The sequence below is a fragment of the Anguilla rostrata genome, chromosome 15 (genome assembly GCF_018555375.3).
Source record: "Anguilla rostrata isolate EN2019 chromosome 15, ASM1855537v3, whole genome shotgun sequence".
NCBI lineage: Eukaryota > Metazoa > Chordata > Actinopteri > Anguilliformes > Anguillidae > Anguilla > Anguilla rostrata.
Window position 1 is genome coordinate 4,850,155 of NC_057947.1, and position 20,263 is coordinate 4,870,417.

Below are 20,263 nucleotides of genomic sequence, written 5' to 3' on the forward strand. Positions count from 1 at the left end.
ACATAACAACAATGTAATGTTAACATTATCATCTCATGGGTACGTGTATATGCATCTCAAAAATTATTACTAAGCTCATTTCGTCTTTGGTTTGTTAACATGTACTGAAAAAAATGAATAAATAAAATAGCCTTAGCTTTGCTCCACAGTTTGTTCAGCGTGTCTCGTTGATCTTATCTCGTGGATCATATTTTTGTTCTAGTTGTTCAATTTTTTTGTTGTTGGCAATAGACTAATTGCATTTTTTGTTCATTATTTAGTTTGGCGTCTGTGTATAAGTTAAAAACCCAGCTTGAACAAAATTCGGAAAACTGCCTTGTGTAATGGACGGGTACGACAGAACCGCTTGTATAAGCGAAACCACCTCTCCCACGACTATTTACATCTAACTTCCTGTGGTTTTAACCGCTTACAGCTAATCATTCAAACTGAATTTAGGAGATAGAACCACAGCAGCGCACAGATACAAACACTGGATTTATTTCCAAAGGCCGTCAAAGCCTTTATTGTTCGGACACTTGAACGTGCACGCGGTCATTTGAAAGTAAGTACGCCCTTCACAGAGCCGGAAACAACGTCATTCTTTTTTCTAATTGCAGTTTATTATATTATATTATATTATATTATATAAAACATTTGCATACTAGTGTTACAATTCTTGGTATTTAAAAAAGTATTTTGTATGTTCAAAGAAAACTTTTTTTTTAAATCACATTGTTAAAGTACACACGCTTGGACAACAACACACCTTTCAACCAGCTACATGATATTTATTTGGAAAATGCTGAAGGCAAAAAGGTCAAATTAATAAGCATGCAAACACACATAGCTTTAAATAAACACACACACAGACGCACGCACACAAACAAAAAATTCCAAGCACAGAAAATAGTAATTACATAAAGCATTCAAATAATTAATAGGGTTACAGCATACAAATATGAATCTATTAATCTTGTCCTTTACAAAATCGCAATTGATTTGGCAATAAAAGGGCCGAAGACTTGCTTTTACTGTGGGTATAATTCTGTAATAATTTTCAAGACCAAAAAAAATTAAAAAAAAAGACAACAACTGAAAGCTTACGAATGCAGATGAGAAATATATTGATCGACCTATCTCCCAGATATATATTAATAAATTCAACAACCTTTGGTACCCAGAATGTCAGGCTTAAAAAGCTTTTACCTATCTATAATTCATACGTACATTCGTCCAGAATTATAACTACAATGGTGGAATTCATGAATGCACTTATCTAGCAAAGTCTAGCGTAAAATTATCTAGCTGTACACCTCAGCACTACTTTTTTAATAGAGGTCCTCTGTTAGCGAACCTTGTGAATTCGTTTGTATTGGATTTTCATAAAACACATTTGTTAGTGCTGATTTGTTCCCCATTAAGTTAACATAAACGGTGAAAATTCACTTAAATACATATAGAAATGCTTAAAAGAGCAATCTGTTTATCGTTGAACTTGAATTGAGCATTTGGTTCTAAAAAAAGGCAGCTATATATGCAAACGTGCCTCGACAAAGTGTTTCTTAAATAAGGTACAAGTCCTCTGAATACTGCTTTATGTGTGTTTTCATATTTATTTGCGTCCAGTAAAAAGGGGCGTTTAATGTTCAAGTTGTATTTTGCTAGTCTTGGAATCAATTTCAAGTCCGTGTTCTGGGTGTCGCTGTCGACCACTTCTGAGATCCCAATTAAGCGTAATGCATCCACGTGACGAGCGCGGAGGCTGCGTCTCAAGGCCATTTTCAAATTTCATTGGCGAGGTCGTCATGCGGTAGTAGAGAGGCATCTGGAGTAACACGGGGATTGTTAGATATGTCAGCCTACAAAGGACATCTCTCTTCTCTTTAAAATCTCTCCAAAATGTCCTTTCCAAACAGCTCTCCCGCTGCTAATACTTTTTTAGTAGACTCTCTGATCAGTGCTTGCAGAACTGACAGTTTCTACTCCAACAGCAACATGTATATGCAATCCACAGCAGAAATGGAAACTTATGGAATGCAAACCTGTGGACTTCTGCCGTCTCTCGGTAAAAGGGAAGTTAGCCACCAACATATGGGCATGAACGTCCATTCTTATATACCTCAATTTGATAACTGGGCAGATCCGAACAGAACGTGCAGAACAGAACAACCGTCCACACAGATACCCACCTGCACGTTCTCACAAAACATAAAAGAAGAAAGTAATTGCTGCATGTATTCCGATAAGAGAGCAAAGGTCAGCTCGTCCGAAATCCCCACGTACGCTAATTTGATTCCCGAATCTTGTTCAGCTGATGGTCCCGAAATTCCCGTTCCGGGTTATTTCAGACTGAGCCAAACTTATGCGTCTGGAAAAAATCAGGAGTACAGCAACGATTCGAGTCCAAGCAGACTCTTGCAGCTGAACCGAGTCGCTCCTAAGTCGCCACTATCCTCTCCTGCCGGGGTGGAAAAGAAAATAAGCGAAAATCAGAAAAAACAAGAGACAACTGAAACACCAACCCGCGTGGACAGCCCAGATCCCAAGTCGAGTCCTCGAGAGGAGAAAACGTGTTCTACTGAAGCGTCTACCTCAAGCCCCGAATCGCAACAAAAGGAAGCGAAAGGTGGGTATAATGAAAGGACCCAATCTCGAACGCTCTGGCATCATAAAACTTGGTATAAAACACAAACAACCCTAAAGTCGTAATGTTTAATGAGAGCCGTAGTCAAGTTGCAGTAAAATGCTTTTACAGGAAAAGACGAGCGACAGCCGCGCTGTAGCGTTCATGCGTCCGTGTCCTTGGCCACTTATGGCTTAGGCAATTATCTTACTTTTAGATAATGCTTAGAAGTACCATGTATTATATGCCATATTTTCTATACAGTATATGTGCGGAATACACGTTTTTTTCAGGTCTTCATATGAATTTGTAAAATTGCACTGTTTAGTATCATTGGATATTTTCACCTTTGCCCTGCACTTTATGATTTGATTATAATGAAATATTTTTTATTGCAACAAAATATATGTCAAATATGTGTGTTATACTACACCATACTGAGCATGCACTTCTTCATGTTTTAACATGTTCTTCATGTTCTTCATGTTTTAACAACCAAAGTAGTATATTGAAGTGCATATATATATATATATATATATGTGTGTGTGTGTGTGTGTGTGTGTGTGTGTGTGTGTGTGTGTGTGTGTGTGTGTGACCGTAAAAATTGAAGCACTCAGAAATATGGTGTTGCCAGCTGATACCAACAGAAATGATAAATAGTATAATATCTAATATCTAATTCTGTTTGATTGGTATGTGTTGGTTTATGAATTCCTTTGATTTGAAATGTCCCATTTTGAATAAATGGATAAAATAGCATATTATTAATTAGGCCTTTTTTCCAACGGAAAAACTCATGAACGATTTCGTCTTTTGTATATGCTATCCATAGCTTATAGAGAACTGTGCGAATGTCTTGGACTCAATATTTGCGTAACGTTCTATTTTGTTGTCTCGTAATTTTTCAGACAGTAAAAGTGATTCTCCCAAGACCAGCTGGTTAACGACAAAAAGTGGTAGAAAAAAGAGATGTCCCTATACAAAGCACCAGACACTGGAACTGGAAAAGGAGTTTTTATTCAATATGTACCTGACTCGAGAGCGCCGCCTAGAGATCAGTAAAAGTGTCAACCTCACCGACAGACAAGTGAAAATTTGGTTTCAGAACCGCAGAATGAAACTGAAGAAAATGAGCAGAGAAAACCGAATTAGAGAACTTACTGCCAACCTAACTTTCTCGTGAGCAAGTGCACGAATGCATATTTTTTTCTCTACGCTTTCCATCGCAACTCTCTCAACATAACTCTCAATGGGGAACACTGGAAATCTGTTTTTCCCTCAAATTTGGAGACTGTGGCCTGTATGCTTCTTTATATTTCTTTATATTTAGTTTTGTATTGTATTGTATTTACCTTCTGGTCTATCTAAAGTGATACATTGTGTAATTTAAATATTGTCGTCACAGGGTAATGAAGGACTGGTTTACGTTGGGGTTAAATTATTAGAGTGTTCCAGAAGATCAATCTGCGAGGTTTTTGTTTTCCAAAGCCAAGCTTTTGTTGCGATTTTATATTTCAAGAACATTCGTTTGAACATTAAAGCTTATTTAGTGTTTATAATCGTGCGAAAGAAGAGAAGATTCCATAAAAGTACACTCTTTCCATTTTGAATCATTTTAACGTTATTTGTAGACTATGTTAAATGTGGTAAGTATTGTTAACAAATGGAACTAGTTTAATGCATGTTTTGTGGCACGTACACTGCAATAAATTGAATATTCACATATATTGGTTTTAATTGTCTTCTGTCTTTATAATCATCCACAATCCATATACATTATCTTATACAACTAGCAGGCTACACATCTCCGCTGATAATAAGCCTACAAATATTAGGGTTAACAAAATAAGGGAAGCAAAACTGGCTAACACTGATCGTAAACATGAATCTCAAACTCTTAACATAAATGTGATCATAGAATTAAACTAGTCAAATATGCTACTAAATTGATACTGTGTGTAGACAGCCACCTATTAGCTACTGAGGAATTCATTTTTCATCGCCACGCGATGTTTCAGTGAAAATTATTCGCCAGATATTATTTGTAAGATGCAACTTCTCGTTACATGTTTTACACAATAATATTTTCCTACATAGCCTATTGCAGACATTTTTGATGGCATTGCGACTTAATCTCAATTTATTTTTGTTTCCTCTTTGGATTAGCATACGCTTTGAATTAGCAGCGCCAAGGATAGGTTAGTGAACATAGCCTACTTTCACCGTTTAAAACGCACACTACATGCGCTCAGATATAGCATGAGTTTTAATTCACATCCATCGAATGCTAATAAAATAACCGGAGTACATGGACACATTTGGTTTTAAACAAGACTAATGAAAAGAAGGAAATAAACTGTCTTAAACAAACATACAAAAACACGCGCGCACAAACATAGCGCACACAAAATTAAATTAAGAGGGGAAAAGAGGGAGAATGAAGATAGGCCTATCTCTTCATTCATAGCACATTAGTATTAATTAATTAATCTATTTATTTATTCATTTATTTTAAGAACAGTTGCATAGTACTGTTTCGTTTTTTTCCAAATTCAGACTAGTCGGTGAAGTAGGGTAGCATTACACATTTAATAATTAGGAGTGTTTTGCAAAGTCAAGCACAAGTTGATTGTTGTATGCCTGGTCCGTTCACGGCTACCAATGATACTCACTCACTGCTACTCACTGAAGCACTTCGTTTTGTTAAGCCCTGAATATAAGCGTCTACTGAATGAATCAGCTGCTTAATGGAAGTCGTGTCGCTCCACTCTGTGTGTTTTTTCATTTAGCTTTTCCGCCCCATGTAGCATTATTGAACGAAACACAATTCTCGAGGAAACAGCGATGAGATGATTACTGTACAGCCGAATTCTTCATGTCAGACTTATGCAGAATTGATCAGTGAATCGAAATATGCTTGTCCTTCCCTTTAAAATCTGCCAATGGTTGATTTGCACTTGGTCAGGCCCTAATACAACAGGTCTAGAAGTTCAAAGTCTATAAACTTGAGCAAACACATTACCCACTATAGTTTCACATTGTTGTGGTGTTCGTTTACTAAGGGCGCATTAATGTATATCATAATCAAATGCGCCTCGTAAAGATTTTATTGATACACATAAAAATATTATGGCGCTCTTCTTGGTAAATACAACCAGTGGGTACAACAAAGATTACTTCCTTTGCCAAATATACAACACCACCTGAAAAAATGTGAACGAGGGTACTCTTCTTTGAACAAACCATAAAGGAATATAAAGCAACGTTATTTTTATTTTATAGCACACTGTTGCGTTCATTTTACGAGGAGTTACTTCTCACCAGTCTATAAAAATATTTACAAGCGTGGAGAGTACAACATACCTTATGTCGATCTCTTTTAAGATTTTACACACATATGAAATAATTTGCCAAAGCATCAATGCTGAGTGGGGCATATGACATTAATGGGCGTATTAATCTGTCTACGTGAAGAAATAGTCCCGGACCACCATCCGCTTTTGTCTAACAGCCGACATTAATGGACGCACAGATCCAGCGAATGGCTTATTGTTTAAAGTTCAGTTCATTTATGAAGATGTTCCTTTCAGTGACGAGCAAAATGGCAAAATTAAAGACACCACGATGTGCGGATTAATTTACTGTAGCTATTGGTAAATATGATCACGTGAGCCACTCAACCAATCACCGAGGATGAAGCCAGCAAAAATACTATGATTGTACAGAGGGAAGGTAGCCTATGTGCTGCAGTGTAACCTTTTATATGACTACGACGGGATTAAAAATGTCGACCAGCGGTACACTTAGCAATTATTATGTGGACTCTCTGCTAGGAAATGACGCAGAGGACGTGTATGGAACTTGCTTTGTCCAAGGCTCGCACACCACGACCTCAAGGCCACCAGGTGTAGGAGGTAATGCAGATTTTTCTTCCTGCAGCTTCGCACCCAAGTCCGCAGTTTTTCCCACGTCTTGGCCCTCCGTTCACCCGCCGTCCACCGCCGTCTCAGGCATTTTCCATTCTTACTTGCCCCAGTCTCACCTTGCAGCAGCGGACAACAGATACGTTCGCTCCTGGATTGAGCCAATCTCCAGCTCAGTTTCCTATCCCGGTTTCCATCCAAATTCGCGGCACTGCGGGACGAAGCTCGAAAGCTCACCGCCGAAAAGGACAGAATCCTCCACCTTTGAGACACCGGTTCCAGTTGTCTCTGACTATGCTAGTGCAGCAGTATCAGAAAGTGAAGACAAAGCAACCAAAGACCCGTCTGGCAGCGATATTTCGAGCAACGGCGAGGCCAAAGAAGAAAAGCAACAGCAACTTGACCCAAGTAAGTAAAAGAAATTGACCCTTGATTTACAGCCTCAGAAAATGTTCGAACCAGGGTGTGTAAAACCGAGGGGTTTTACTAACCTATAAAAGGGTCTTGACTCTTAGTATAAGTGCGAAACAAACTGCAGTCATCGTTGCAAATTAAGTAGACACAATTTGGCAAATTTATATAAGAACAGTGTTTACGAAGTTAATTACCTAAGTAATATCAAAGCTAACTTTGTGGAGTATTCATTATAAGAACAGTCAAATGCGTAGACGGTTACACAGAATAGGCTGTGTTAGCTATGCCTGATATTTGTTGATTTACTTCTTGTTTGCATTATTTTTACAGGCAATCCGGCAGCAAATTGGATTCATGCTCGTTCGACAAGAAAGAAACGATGTCCATACACAAAATATCAGACCCTGGAACTGGAAAAAGAATTTCTCTATAACATGTACCTCACAAGAGATCGCCGCTACGAAGTTGCTAGAATTTTAAATTTAACAGAACGGCAGATAAAAATCTGGTTCCAAAATCGAAGAATGAAAATGAAAAAGATGAACAGAGAGAGGGGCAATAAGGATTTACGCTAAATCCCGGCTGACAGCACCAAAAACGAACTATATTGTCTTTCCTATTCTATAGCTACGTAGTAGGCCTAGTGCGCAGCCATGTGTGCTAGAATAAAATTAAAATTGGTGCTTGTGCATCAAATACTAATGTTTTCTCAGATAATTGTACATATATTCACGAAAACTTTAATACACCTGCACGTATGTTTTATAGCTTCCAAACGAAATAAATTATGAGCATTAGTTCAAACAAACTGAACACTGTGATCCCCAAATTAAATTTAACGGGCCATTTTAGAAGGCTGATATCGAAACTTCTCCACCGTGCCCTCTTGTAATCATGAGAGCTAATATTTTTAATTTAGGAAGTTTAACTACTATATGGGCCAAAGTGCCTATTTATGAGGAAAGCATCCATATAATTCTATGGATGCTTTCCCCATACACACACACACGCGCGCGCGCGCACACACACACACACACACACACACATATATAATGATTTTTAAATTGGTAATAAATTCATAATCCATTCAGAATTCCCGTCTGTGACAAAATGGCGGAATGTATTACAACGAGTGCCGTGTAAACATTAGGCCAGAATTCCGAGTACATTTATATTTGAAGTTTATGTGTCTACGCAATGGGTTGATATCCCAAATCTTTATTTATCATTGTATGGCTGCGAGGCCTGTTGAATTCTCGTGCATGTAAAAAATGAACCATGTGAGAAATCGATTCAGAGGCTAAAAAGTAGCTCAGTTTATGCCTGTATACGATGGCCTATATTAAAATTAAACTTTAATTTGAAGTAAAAATGAAAACGCACAGCGCGGTTGCCATCATTTCGGAGGCGGCTTTTTGGTGTAATCGTTCTTGTGTTCCTTTTTGTTGGTATAGTTCATATTTATCCTTTGGAACCCAATCATTTAAAATCTGAAATACTTGGGTAATTGAAATGTAATTCATTAGTCTTTCAAAAAAGATTAAGAGCATGTGATAAAATAGCCTATACTGAAGCATTTAAATGAAAATTTCTATCCTGTTATATATGAATGTGTATATATGAAGATGACTTACCTATATTACCCCTATACTGAATGTTAAATACAATTTAGACCTTGTCACAACTTCCTGGCTCGAATTTGAACGTCTTTCCCTCCCAACTTAATTTTTAAATGGTTAAATTGTGGAGAAAACCCTAAAAAAAATTATAGGATCCTTAGCTAGAGGAAGTGTTTATGATTGAGAAAGGTGTTGCATACCCAAAGATAATGTCTAAGCTCTAGTCTACCTACAGGCCAAATTACTTTAGAGCAGGAAGACATGCAGTCTAATAAAGCCATAGAGGTGGCTAGACGTCTGGTTTAAATGAGTTTATAGAGGAGGGTTGTAATTGTACGGTTCTTTGAAACCGTGCTATTTGGGTGCTTGGGTCTGTTGCTGACAAACAAAAATGCAGACAGTTTTCTACAGGGTGTCTGGTCAATAAATTGTCTTCTTGAGTAGCAAAATGGAAATCAGTCGTCTCTAAAACACAGAAAGTCACGTTCATTCATCACCACCATTCCTCCGCTGCGACGGTTCTTCGAAATGGTCTGGTGCAATGTTTTTCACTGTCATATTTAAATATTCACTATGAAAGGTTGCACACCCTTTTCAATGATCTCAGCTACACGGTTGTGATTGAATTTGAGATTGAAAGTGGGCGTGCAGTATTCGTCAGAAAACTGGTCAATTTATTTGAGAATCATAACTAACATAGATTATATACCGCGATTTGTTGACTTTAATTTGAACATCGAAGTACATATAAAAAAGCATACGTGCACGTGTGTGAATCCAGAAAATAAATATTAATCTCATTCTACATTTCCTTATAATTATCTTAACTATAGGGATAAGACGAAGCAAACAACATCATCACTGCTCAATATATCTGTGGTCACCTGAGGGCGCTGCTGTTCCACCGTAGAGCCTGGCGGTGTTTCTCAATGTAGGCCTATTTGGACCAGCGCTGGATTTATTTCCAACTGAGTTCTTCGTTAGTTATGTTAGATTGAACAGAAATAATTGAATACTAATCTTGGTTTAACATCACTTGAGATGTAACTATGTGGCGTTTTGCCCTTTCAGAAGTTGCCTAAATGTAAGCCTACTCCGTGGTTGTTTGAGATCATAGCCTGTTTCTTCCCATGCTGCCTTTTAATACGAATTAGAAGGCCTATTCGTTAATGATAAAGTCGTTTTTATGCCTTAAAACAATTAATTGGCCAATGAGTTATGGTTAACTGAGGCCGTTATTGCTTTTATGTCCCGTGGAGCCGCGTGGTCTGTCGATATTCGTTGTAACCCCACACTTTAAATAATACGAAATTAATATTTTTACGATTTTAGAAATTACATTTATATATAATTATAAAAATATAATTATATTTAATTAATGATATCAGCAAAGATCACCCCCATATTATTTGTTTTATTTAATCGCAATTATGATGGCTTATGGGGGTATAGGTTTATCTTATTCGTCCGTATATTGCAATGTTTGCGCACGTTGCAGTTAGACTCGGGGTCGTATTAAATGTTCATTTTTCAGATTGCATTTTGCAATATAGTCAAATAGGAAATAATTAATATTTTGATTGGGATAAGAAATTATAAAGGAGATTATCTGAATCGTATATCGTGATTATATTGGTGTCGCAATTGCGGTAAATGTTGGCCATGTATTTAATTAGTTCATAAAACTGCAGGAAAGAGTCATATAACCTGCTGTTAGTCGCCGCTTTTCTGCACATGTAACCAGTGTTTGTATTTATAACACAAACCAAGCTAATTCTCCAATGAATTCAGGAACAGTGGAAAAGTGTCTTCATCACAATTAAGACGTTAACACCAATTGCATGTGCGATCGTATCACCCGCATTGGCCTATTTTAAGCGATTACAAAGCAGAGTTACAGTCTTGGGATCTCTCCGGTCCGCACATTTTATTACGCATCTCAGTTAAAGATAATGCTAATTTCAGATAATCCGCACAAGGATAAATTGGCACATACGCATTGCGTAACCAGCGCAAATTAATGTTTGGATTCACAATTAAAGCTGAATGATTTAAAAGATCAGCGTATAGTGTCGACTTTTAGAGGAGGACAGTACAAGCAAATAGGCATTTAATTCATTAATTTAATTTAATTCTTTTTTAAAATTATTATTATTACTAGTAGTAGTAGTAGTAGTGGTAGTAGGCTAGTAGCTAGTAGTAGTAGTAGTAGCACAAAAGACATGTTCATTTATATTTTTCATTTAAATAATATAAATGCTTAATTCCTTTTGGAACGTGGAATAATCTTTTTTTTTTAGCGTGGTTAGTAGACTGATGTTTATTTTTCTTCTTACGTTTCTGGACACAACTGATGTTTTAAAATCTATGCCTACCATGTTCAGTTTAATTTACGCAGGCCTATTTACCAACACTGATTATGATATACAGACCTAGGCCTACTTCTCTTAATAATGTAATACAATATTTACAAACTTTCTGAAATTAGACCATATTCGGATTAGAGATCCATTTTGGGCCCGTGCAGAAAATGTAAAAAAAAAGAAGACACACACACACGTTTATATATATATGTGTGTATGTGTGTGTGTGTGTGTGTGTGTGTGTGTGTGTGTGTGTGTTAAACAGTAATTGACCGCATTATTATTATGAAGCCACAACGAGTTCAAAATATAACCATGGATGCCAGACAGCTTCAATCAAATGTGATATGTGGATATTAATTAATCAACTAAGGTCTAACTGTAAAATGCATCCTCATGTTGTCAGTCAGCAAATCCGGTGAGAAAACAGGCCTAGTTGCAGCGCAACACGATTTTAACAGAAGCCAGATACGTTAGCTATTTATTCATGCATTCGTCGTATTAGTGTGGGACAACAACCCCAGGTTGTGACAAATCCCAAGTCGAGGAATTGTATATCACGCAGTGCAGCAATGCCGAACACAAGTCATCAACCGAATCGCTGCGAAATTACGTGTCATGGCGTCCGCTCTAAATTTTACGTAAACGATAACTTAGAGACAGCAGCCCTTTACGACCGCGCGAGATTCTGCGCTGCTACAATACTCCGAGCGTAAATCGCCCAGCAGTTGTACTGGCCAGCAACCAGAACACTTAAATCACAAATCGTCCCCCTCTTTGACGATTCTGCTGGTGAGATCTCAAGGCTGGGAGCCATATAAGAGGCTTCCAAAAATCAGGGATATTCTGGAATTTTACATTTAGCTACAAATACTCTTCTCAGTTACTAAGTTTGAAAAACTTGGGCAAAATAATTCTTATTGCAGGGTAAAGCTATGTTCACAGAAGCAGCACCAAATTAATGAATTTATAACCCGATAAGTACAAACATTACAGAAGAATGTGTTGTGTTTTTGGCAGAGCCGACAGAAGGTATAGTCCGAAAATCGTCAATCAGTTAGGTTTTCTGTGTGTGCATGTTTTCCGCGATAACTCGGCAATCTGCATTTCATAAAATACAATCTGCACTTTACTATTTACAATTGAGTCATTTGGCGGACGCTTTTATCGAAAGCACTTTACCACGTGGTAAGCAAACATAGTCATGATCAGGACCAGGATGTTGAGGTGCAAAATGAAAATACAAATTTCCAGATTATGTCCATATTCAAATGATTAAAAACCGAAATGAACACAGGAGTCTCTAACAACGCATTGCTTTAAGTATATGAGGCGTTAGGCCTACAAGTAGCCTATAGAAAGGTGTTAACTTCCCACAGGGCATCTGACGGTCTATTAAGATTGTTTTTTTGTTTTGTTTTTTTTTTCTGTCGGGACGCCACATTGTCGAATCCCGAGGTTGCCTAAAGGCAATCAAAATATGTGGTTAATACACGACGTAAAATTTATATCAAGAACACTACAAAGTCGTCACCAGACCACATATCACCCCGAAGGTCAACAGAATTCTAAAATCAAATGTTGGGTGTGGATACATTTTGATGAGGTCTCGATGTAAAATCTAGTGAAGTGGCGTGTAATCACATAGGCTACCAATCCCCAACAGTTTAATACGGGAACTGCTGAAACCTAAAAAATAAATAAACAATTTTTTTAAATCCTTGATAGACTAATAGTGACAAATTCACTTTAAGACTTGTGCAAAGTGAATACATGTTTCATAGACACAGATTAAGTTTAGTCCTGGTCTAAATGGAATTTTGTATGGAGAATCTCCATTCAAAATAGTATATAGTCTAGGCCTAGGCTTAATCTGTGTGCGAAACTGGCACAACACCGCACACCAAATTTCAAAGAAAGAAACGTTTCGTACCTTATTGAACCTGTGTTTTGTAGTTGTCCATGACCATGAAATGCATTTTTGTACGTCGCTTTGGATAAAAGCGTCTGCTAAATAAATGTAATGTAATGCAGCCTAATGTAATGGCTGTTGATTTCCATTTGGTACGCCGCAATCACAGGCGACGGACATTAGACAAAGTAGGCTCCATTTTAACCCCCGTGTTGCCAAAACGGGATTAAAATTAGTAAACAATCATGCAGAAATTACTCTTTTCACAACATGTCTCTCTTAAGGTATTAGGAGTATTGCTAATGATAAAACCGAGTGTCTCCATTGTGTTTTATTCTTGAAGCAAGACACCATTTGTAATATCTCATATCGAATCATATGACCCATAGTAGTCATACCATTCGAGAAACTCTTATGCATATCTGCAGGTCGTTGGCAAAATGTAACCAAAATCCCATGTCAGATTTAAAAATCTTCAATGGCTGTTAGTCAGGGTATCCTTAAAGCAAGATGGATAGTTTCTCTTGTCAAGGAGTATCATTTCTGATGTGACAGGAAATTTTTTATGAATGTCTATTAGGCATACCGTTTCTGTAAGGAAAACATGCAAACACCCGCGGTTTGCAAATGTGGGATTATACATAAATTTAGCTAAATTCTCTAATTTTCGTAATTTCAGAGGAAGTAGAAGCTATATCTACCGTTTGAAATCAACACAATCAGTAAAACCCATACCACAGCACGCATCAGTCAATTCATACACCTAATTCATAGTGCGTAGATGTAGCCTCCTTTTTTCTTGAAATCATTTGCAGTTATAAGTCTCTGTAACCCTACGAAACTGCGTGGGTCTTCAATTCCGACATCTAAGATGTATTTAAATAATTTGCGATATAGACTACAACATATACAGTCTACAAAATCTGTTATATTGTTTCACATTACAAAATATTTAGATAATTTCGAACTACAGACTACAGAACTATAGCTACTGCACATAATTAATCTTAATTAATTTTACGCAAAATGATACCGTGGGTGTACCTGCATGTTCGGTTTGTGTAAAATTATATGTGCGATTGCATGTATTTTTTGAGAGGAAATATTTGTTTTGTTTTTTCAAATGGAGACCGGTCATTTTACGGAGGTATTTACCCCCCAGTGCTGCAGGTCAGATTAAACAAAAACAATCTATTTCTGATCCATTTACAAAACACCGTGACTTGAAATCTACACATCCGAGAGGCCACTCCTGCCAACTGCAGTAGCCTACAAAATCCAGTTTGACAAACGCGAGCACTTTTCAGTGTGATATTCATATTCGCATCAGGTACCACTGCAGATTTGCTCCCTGGGCGTAGGAGTCACAATAATTACAGTGGTTTTATTCAGTAGTGCATGTTTCTATGCAATGTTTGCGACTAAATTTTGTTTTATATATTTAGTTTTATCTTTAAAAAACTAACATAAATTGTAGGCTAGTTTTATGCGGTTCAGCAGTTTAACTGGTTCATTTCATTCCCTGTGTTTTAACAGTGAATCCAGTTACAATGTAATCTGCTGCATCGTAGTTTTCTGATGTTATAACGTTGTAAAGCCAGGCCAGCGTTCATTGAGTCACTTCCGGCTTTCCCTCAGTTTCCTTTTATTGTCTTGAGTTCTACCGTTTGTTTATGAACCCTAATTATACTGGAATGTCGAGTAAAATCTCCAATTTCCCTAGGCTTGGTACTTGGCTGTTTGTTTGTTTGTTTGTTAGTTTTTTAGATAAAATACTGTCCAATAATAAAAGCATATACTAGTACTTTGCATCAGCTAATACAACATAATAAAATGAACGTTTGTCCAACACACTCTTCTTAAAAGATACATTTTTGTTGATGGAACACTTGACATGCCATCTGCGAAAGACACTGCCGCATTGTTCATAGAAATAGCTATTCCATCTGTTGTTCATATCTGAACGAAACATGATTAGACATTAGTACGCAATCCTACAAACTATTATTCATTCGTGTTGGAGGGTATTTTTGCTGTTTTCGGACCGAGTTCACACAAGTGTTTGGCTGTTCGTGGCTCCAGAGCTTGCTCGCTTTCACTAAGAAAGGGAAAGGCTTCCTTCATTATGCGCAAAAACGCAGTGGTTTTACAGCAGCCTAAATTCCTTTTTGTTTGAACACAATTTACAACTTGGTAACAGACCTTTTTATGAGCAGCTATCGCCTGTCATTGGGCGCCCCTGGTCATGTGGAAGACGCTAACGTCTTCATGGCCCCTTTTCCTCTTTTCCCAAGCGATTTTTTTCCACTGCATTCTGCTGCTAAAGCGTTTCAATCCCATCCTGTCTACCTCCTCTCTCTCCGCGCTAGTGTTTCAATATCGGTGGTACGACAGAGGTGTGAAGTTGGTCGTCGATTACAGAGATTCTGCATCTTTGCTGTGTTCCTGTGTATCTTCAAACGCAAGTTTGAGCACTGAGTATCCCATGTTCTGTCAATGTACACACTGTCTCCTAACACTAAATAGCTTCTTTCTTTTCTTGTTTTGTTAAATCGTATTAACCTGTGAAGAAAATGGATTACCCCCCTCAATCAACAAATCTTGGTAAGTTACGTTTGTGTCACCTTTACGTTTTTGTCCATTTTTGAATTTTTGTTAAATCTGAAGGATAAAATAATCTGCTCATTCGAACATCGATAGATTGGGTTGCAACACGACATTTGATGGACAATATAGCTTGGTGTTAACTTACAAAAATTAAAAATTTAAAACATGAACGATAATTTTCCTGATCGTTCATACTTTGGTTTTTGCTAACGAATTAAATTGGTTGTTTTGTTAAATACAATTTTTTTTAAAAATCATAGCGTATGTATTACACAATGTTGTAAACATTAAAAATTGCATTTCATGACAAATTTCGTTTTTTCATCCTTTAACAGGAAGCATGTAATGCTCATTTCATTTTACAGCACGACAATAGAAATAGGCTACGATTTAAGACTATACTATTTAATACTGTTATATTTCTGTGAGTGTTGACATTATTTTCAACCAACTTTTAAAATAATACACATTCTTATATAACGGAGTTATCGTTGTTGTTGTTCTTCTTCTTCTTATAATTCTGTATTATTAGTATTATTATTGTTATTGTTATTATTATTATTATTATTATTATTATTATTATTAACATCAGTATTATTGCCAATAGCATCGAATTACGATCATGATGGTTATGACAGATTATTGTCCTCGCTATTACAACGTCAATTCATAAAAATCTGACTCACTTTTCAAGGCAACCTTTTGTTATTATAAAGACAATTTTCAATAGTTTAGTTTCCAAAAGTAAGCCACTTTTGACCAAATGTTGTATATTTCTTCTAATTATACGATACAGTACGTTACGTCATTGCCACTGACATTTTCGATATGAATATAATTTTGTTTTAAATTTAATTGATGCAATACGTTTTATGTGTAATGGTTATTGAGTCATGTAAGCTTATCTACACTTTAAATGAATGAAACAGTGTATTCGCTGTTTGGAGTAGCACCCTGATGCTGGACGTGCAGGCTACTGTAACATTAGTCTTAAATACGACGGTCTTATCAGACGTTAACATAGACACTACTACTGATATTGAACCTGCATACGTTCAATGATTTAATCGAGAAAAAAAATGATGTGTGTTTACATTTGAATATTAATGTTTTAAATGCAGATGTTTTTCAGACAGCAATGACCAGGAAAGATCAGTCCCCCTCCCCCCCCCCCCCCTTCTCTCCCCCCTCTCCCCCAGTTGTAAGCTGCAGTTTTGAGAGGCGCTCTCATTGGCTGGTGGGTGAGGTCTGTGGAACAAAGACAGTATTTCACCGCTGCTAGTCTGACAGCTGCGGAAGCATTTACTGCAATACTGCAATGCGGCAAACGTGTTAGAGACTCCAAACAGGGCGGGAACCAGGCCCGGCACTGAGAATTTGGAATTAAAAGCGCAGGTGAAGATTCGCTCTAACGTGGAATTTTGCTGTGGTAATTCAAAGTAGGAACCTAGTATAGCCCCTCTCATTGAAATAGTTTGCATAATTTGGAATGTAAAATAGCCCCTCCGGAATTATTTTAATCTTAGGTATGTAGAGCCTGCTCTAGTAAAACTGCACGTGTTCACATACCGACATGGTAAATTATATAGAAATTACTTTTTTTTTTTTCAATTCCACGGATACTTTAATATGCTGTTAAACGGAGCTTCTAGTTCATTGTAAAATTATCATAAAAAGATAACATTGAAGAAACCCTTAAAACATGAGCCGTGATGAATGGAATCAGTTCAACTTGGCTACCACATGTCATTCAAACTTACTGGTGATTCAGTGAATAAACTGTAGTCTAGACACAAAATTCAATATTTTTTTATTGTATTTATGTTGTCTCCGAAGAACAATGGTTGGGGAGATGCAGCATAAAAACTGGGCCTACCATGTTACAAACATATGCTAACGCTAAAGCTACATTTGAAGAAATACGTGTGGAAATCAGAAAAACAAGGTAAAGGTTTGGTTTTCCCTAGGAAAAACAATGGCTTTTTAAATCCCATAGACGGCGCTGTTGCACCACAGTCTTACAAGCCTCCCCCTTTCTCTATTAACCAGGACGCCAAGCGCCAGAATTGTTACTGATCCGTTCCGTCACGTGATTCACATTCATACTTTGTCTCTGTTAGGAAATAAAGATTTTTTGGGGATTATAAGATTGCTTATTGGTTATGTCCCTGAAGTGAAAGAAAACGGTATGTGGACAAATTAAAAGGGAATACTGAAATATGCACATAGATTCTAACATGCATTCTTGTGCAAAATTGCCATTTGGTTGTAGCCTCTCTCCTAATATGAAAATATTCATATTTGTTATTAGTACGGCGTATGAAAAATTTTATAGTCGCATGTCATAAATATTAGGACACATCTGATGTCCATTCGCTCATCAGAATTATTTGACGCGATAAATTGAATCAAATACTTATTTTTTTTATTTAATATAAGAAGTCACTCATAAGAAATGTTTCAATTGACTATTCTTTTTAGAAAGTAAATATGGGCAGCTCACCAATGCATGACCAGCCTTCGACACGTGATCTATCCTTGCCAATATAGTATGAAGGTATTTTACATACGGGAAAACGAAAAAGCGTAATTCTATTTGATATCCAGAGGAAGCGTTGCATGTGCAAGCAGTTTTGCATATTTTAATATGCAAACAGACCAGGAATACAGGAGCAGGATATTTACATCCTAGCGCGACTAATGTAAATGAATACATTTTGACATTTCATTAAACTCCGTTCACGACTTCTCGACATTACATTCTTAACGTATTTAAATATTTACTTAAACAAATAAAATCTTATGAATTAATAAATATGATTGAGGTGTTTCCTGGATGTACATGTACAAATCTCCATATTCAATCTAATCTGAAGGAGCGTTGTAACGATTTCAAGAAGACGTTTCTTTGCGCCCGATACAATATCATGCGTTTGGCTGTGGCAAAAATTAACTTGTCGCTCGCAGATAAAGTGAGGCATTTGTGACGAGCCAAACATAGGCCTGAAAGTGTGATAAATTCACATTGCTTGGATTTGGCGGTGACAGAGGTTCAACTGTCATTATTGAATAAGTGGAACTTCGAAAGTTATTTATGGCACCAGAGCAGTGTCATGAATGGCTACGGAGGAGCACGTGATTTCATTAAACTTTGTTTAATAGCCAGCGAGTAGAAAAGCCAAAAAAAGTAACAGACATTGGATATTACCACAGAGCGGCAGAATGCTGTACAAGAGCAGAGCGGTCACTCTTTAGGAGGATTAATCCAGTGGATTTCCCTGCATCATGGCTCTGTATGAAGGCCGGAGCCCGCCCTATGAATGCGCTCATCAAAGTAAGTTTATGTTCTGTTTAAGCGACTGAATGTGCACGAGGAACTGGAGCGGGTGCATACGAGTTCCTATCGTCAGTAAAAACGCGTGTATATTTGAAAGCTAAATGTAACCATCTTAAACATTCTTCAGAAGAAAAAAATCATATTACATAGCCCATGTAAATGAGTGGTGACAAATACATATTTGAGAAGAAAGATTTACTGCGGCTTCAGAATGTGTGAATTCATGTACCTGGTTAATTGGTTTTAACAAATTTTCAAAAGCCTACAACATTTTGTTGATAACTTTACAAGAATATAAAAATATTCGTATATGTTTTACGTATTTCGTAGGATGATGTCAGAGCCATACCATTAGGTTTTCTAAAACTTTTAAACTTAGCATTTTGTTTCACGCTTGGGTAGCTCCAATAGCTAGTTATAATACAATGGAATGGCGATTTTGCTTTATTGCAGGCAGCTAGTGGCTAATCAAGGCAATGGGGAGCACTTCCAGTTGTGGGACAGAGTGCGGTAGCATAGGGAGAATTAATATGGAGATTGATGATTATTATTATTATTTTTACATTTTCAGTATGAATGCAAATGGTCTTATGCTGGGTACAGTATTAGTGTAGGCCTCCCTTGGCCATCCACGTTCAAAGTTAATGTACCGCACAGCGCCCCCCAGGGCGCAGTACAATAATGTGTTACATTTTAGTTCAATGTTGAACAGCTTTAACACTTCTTCATTCTCGTCTGTAGAATTGTTATGGTACAGTAATTTTAAGCGCGGGTATTTGCAAATTGAAAATTTTAGTTTATAAGAGCAAACGAATAAGAGTTCCCTGAAAAGCCAAACAGTTATTGGAGGAAGTGTCTGGGTGTGGATATAAAGACTGATCCTCCGTGTCCTGCCTTAAATCTTTATCCAACTCTTTCCGAACAAAAGACAGTTTTCCATTTCAATGTAGAATGTTAGAGGGAAATAAGCTTCCATTCTCTGCTATCCAATGACAAGGAAACCCGAAACAGTGGGAGAAGTGTATTATGTTTACGCGTACATGTTTACGTTGGCTATAGCCAAGTTACTGCATATTTTGTGCCAATTTCTAGAGGAGACAAATAAGCTAACACTTTGTGTAAGTTTATACTAAAAGTGCACCCATCTCTTTGAAGAAAATGAAATCGTTTGAGCAAATGTATATATTTCCACTGTCATGTATATCCCAAAACTACAGTCCATCAACATCAGACGATCAGAGAATAATATATTTACAAGAACCTAATAGGTTGAAATTCAAATAAAACATGTATATTTAGGAGCAGGTCGGGACAAGAACGAAGATCCCTTAAATCTATTCATCAGTAACATGGCTTTGACCCGTCTAATCATGTGGCGCGCGCTGAAGGTGAAACGCAGGTCACGCTGTCTAACAAATATGAAAATGCAAACTATCCAACAGTGATGTTTTGGATTATTTTTTTTAACCATGTCGTCCCCCAT

General features: G+C 37.1%; 2 protein-coding genes and 1 long non-coding RNA gene across 6 annotated transcripts in view; 2 read left to right on the forward strand and 1 right to left on the reverse strand.

Annotated features, from left to right (window-relative positions):
* LOC135240598 (uncharacterized) overlaps positions 1 to 20,263 on the reverse strand; it is a 70,776-nt gene that overhangs the window by 27,302 nt on the left and 23,211 nt on the right. The window lies entirely within an intron of this gene.
* LOC135240596 (homeobox protein Hox-D10a-like) lies at positions 1,699 to 4,328 on the forward strand. Its single transcript, XM_064310245.1, has 2 exons — positions 1,699 to 2,608; positions 3,514 to 4,328. Exons 1-2 carry the CDS (start codon positions 1,882 to 1,884, stop codon positions 3,786 to 3,788), a joined length of 1,002 nt encoding a protein of 333 aa, XP_064166315.1. The 5' UTR covers positions 1,699 to 1,881; the 3' UTR covers positions 3,789 to 4,328.
* Positions 6,030 to 8,626, forward strand: LOC135240597 (homeobox protein Hox-D9a-like). Its single transcript, XM_064310247.1, has 2 exons — positions 6,030 to 6,936; positions 7,273 to 8,626. The coding sequence occupies exons 1-2, from the start codon at positions 6,345 to 6,347 to the stop codon at positions 7,515 to 7,517; spliced, it is 837 nt and encodes a 278-aa protein (XP_064166317.1). The 5' UTR covers positions 6,030 to 6,344; the 3' UTR covers positions 7,518 to 8,626.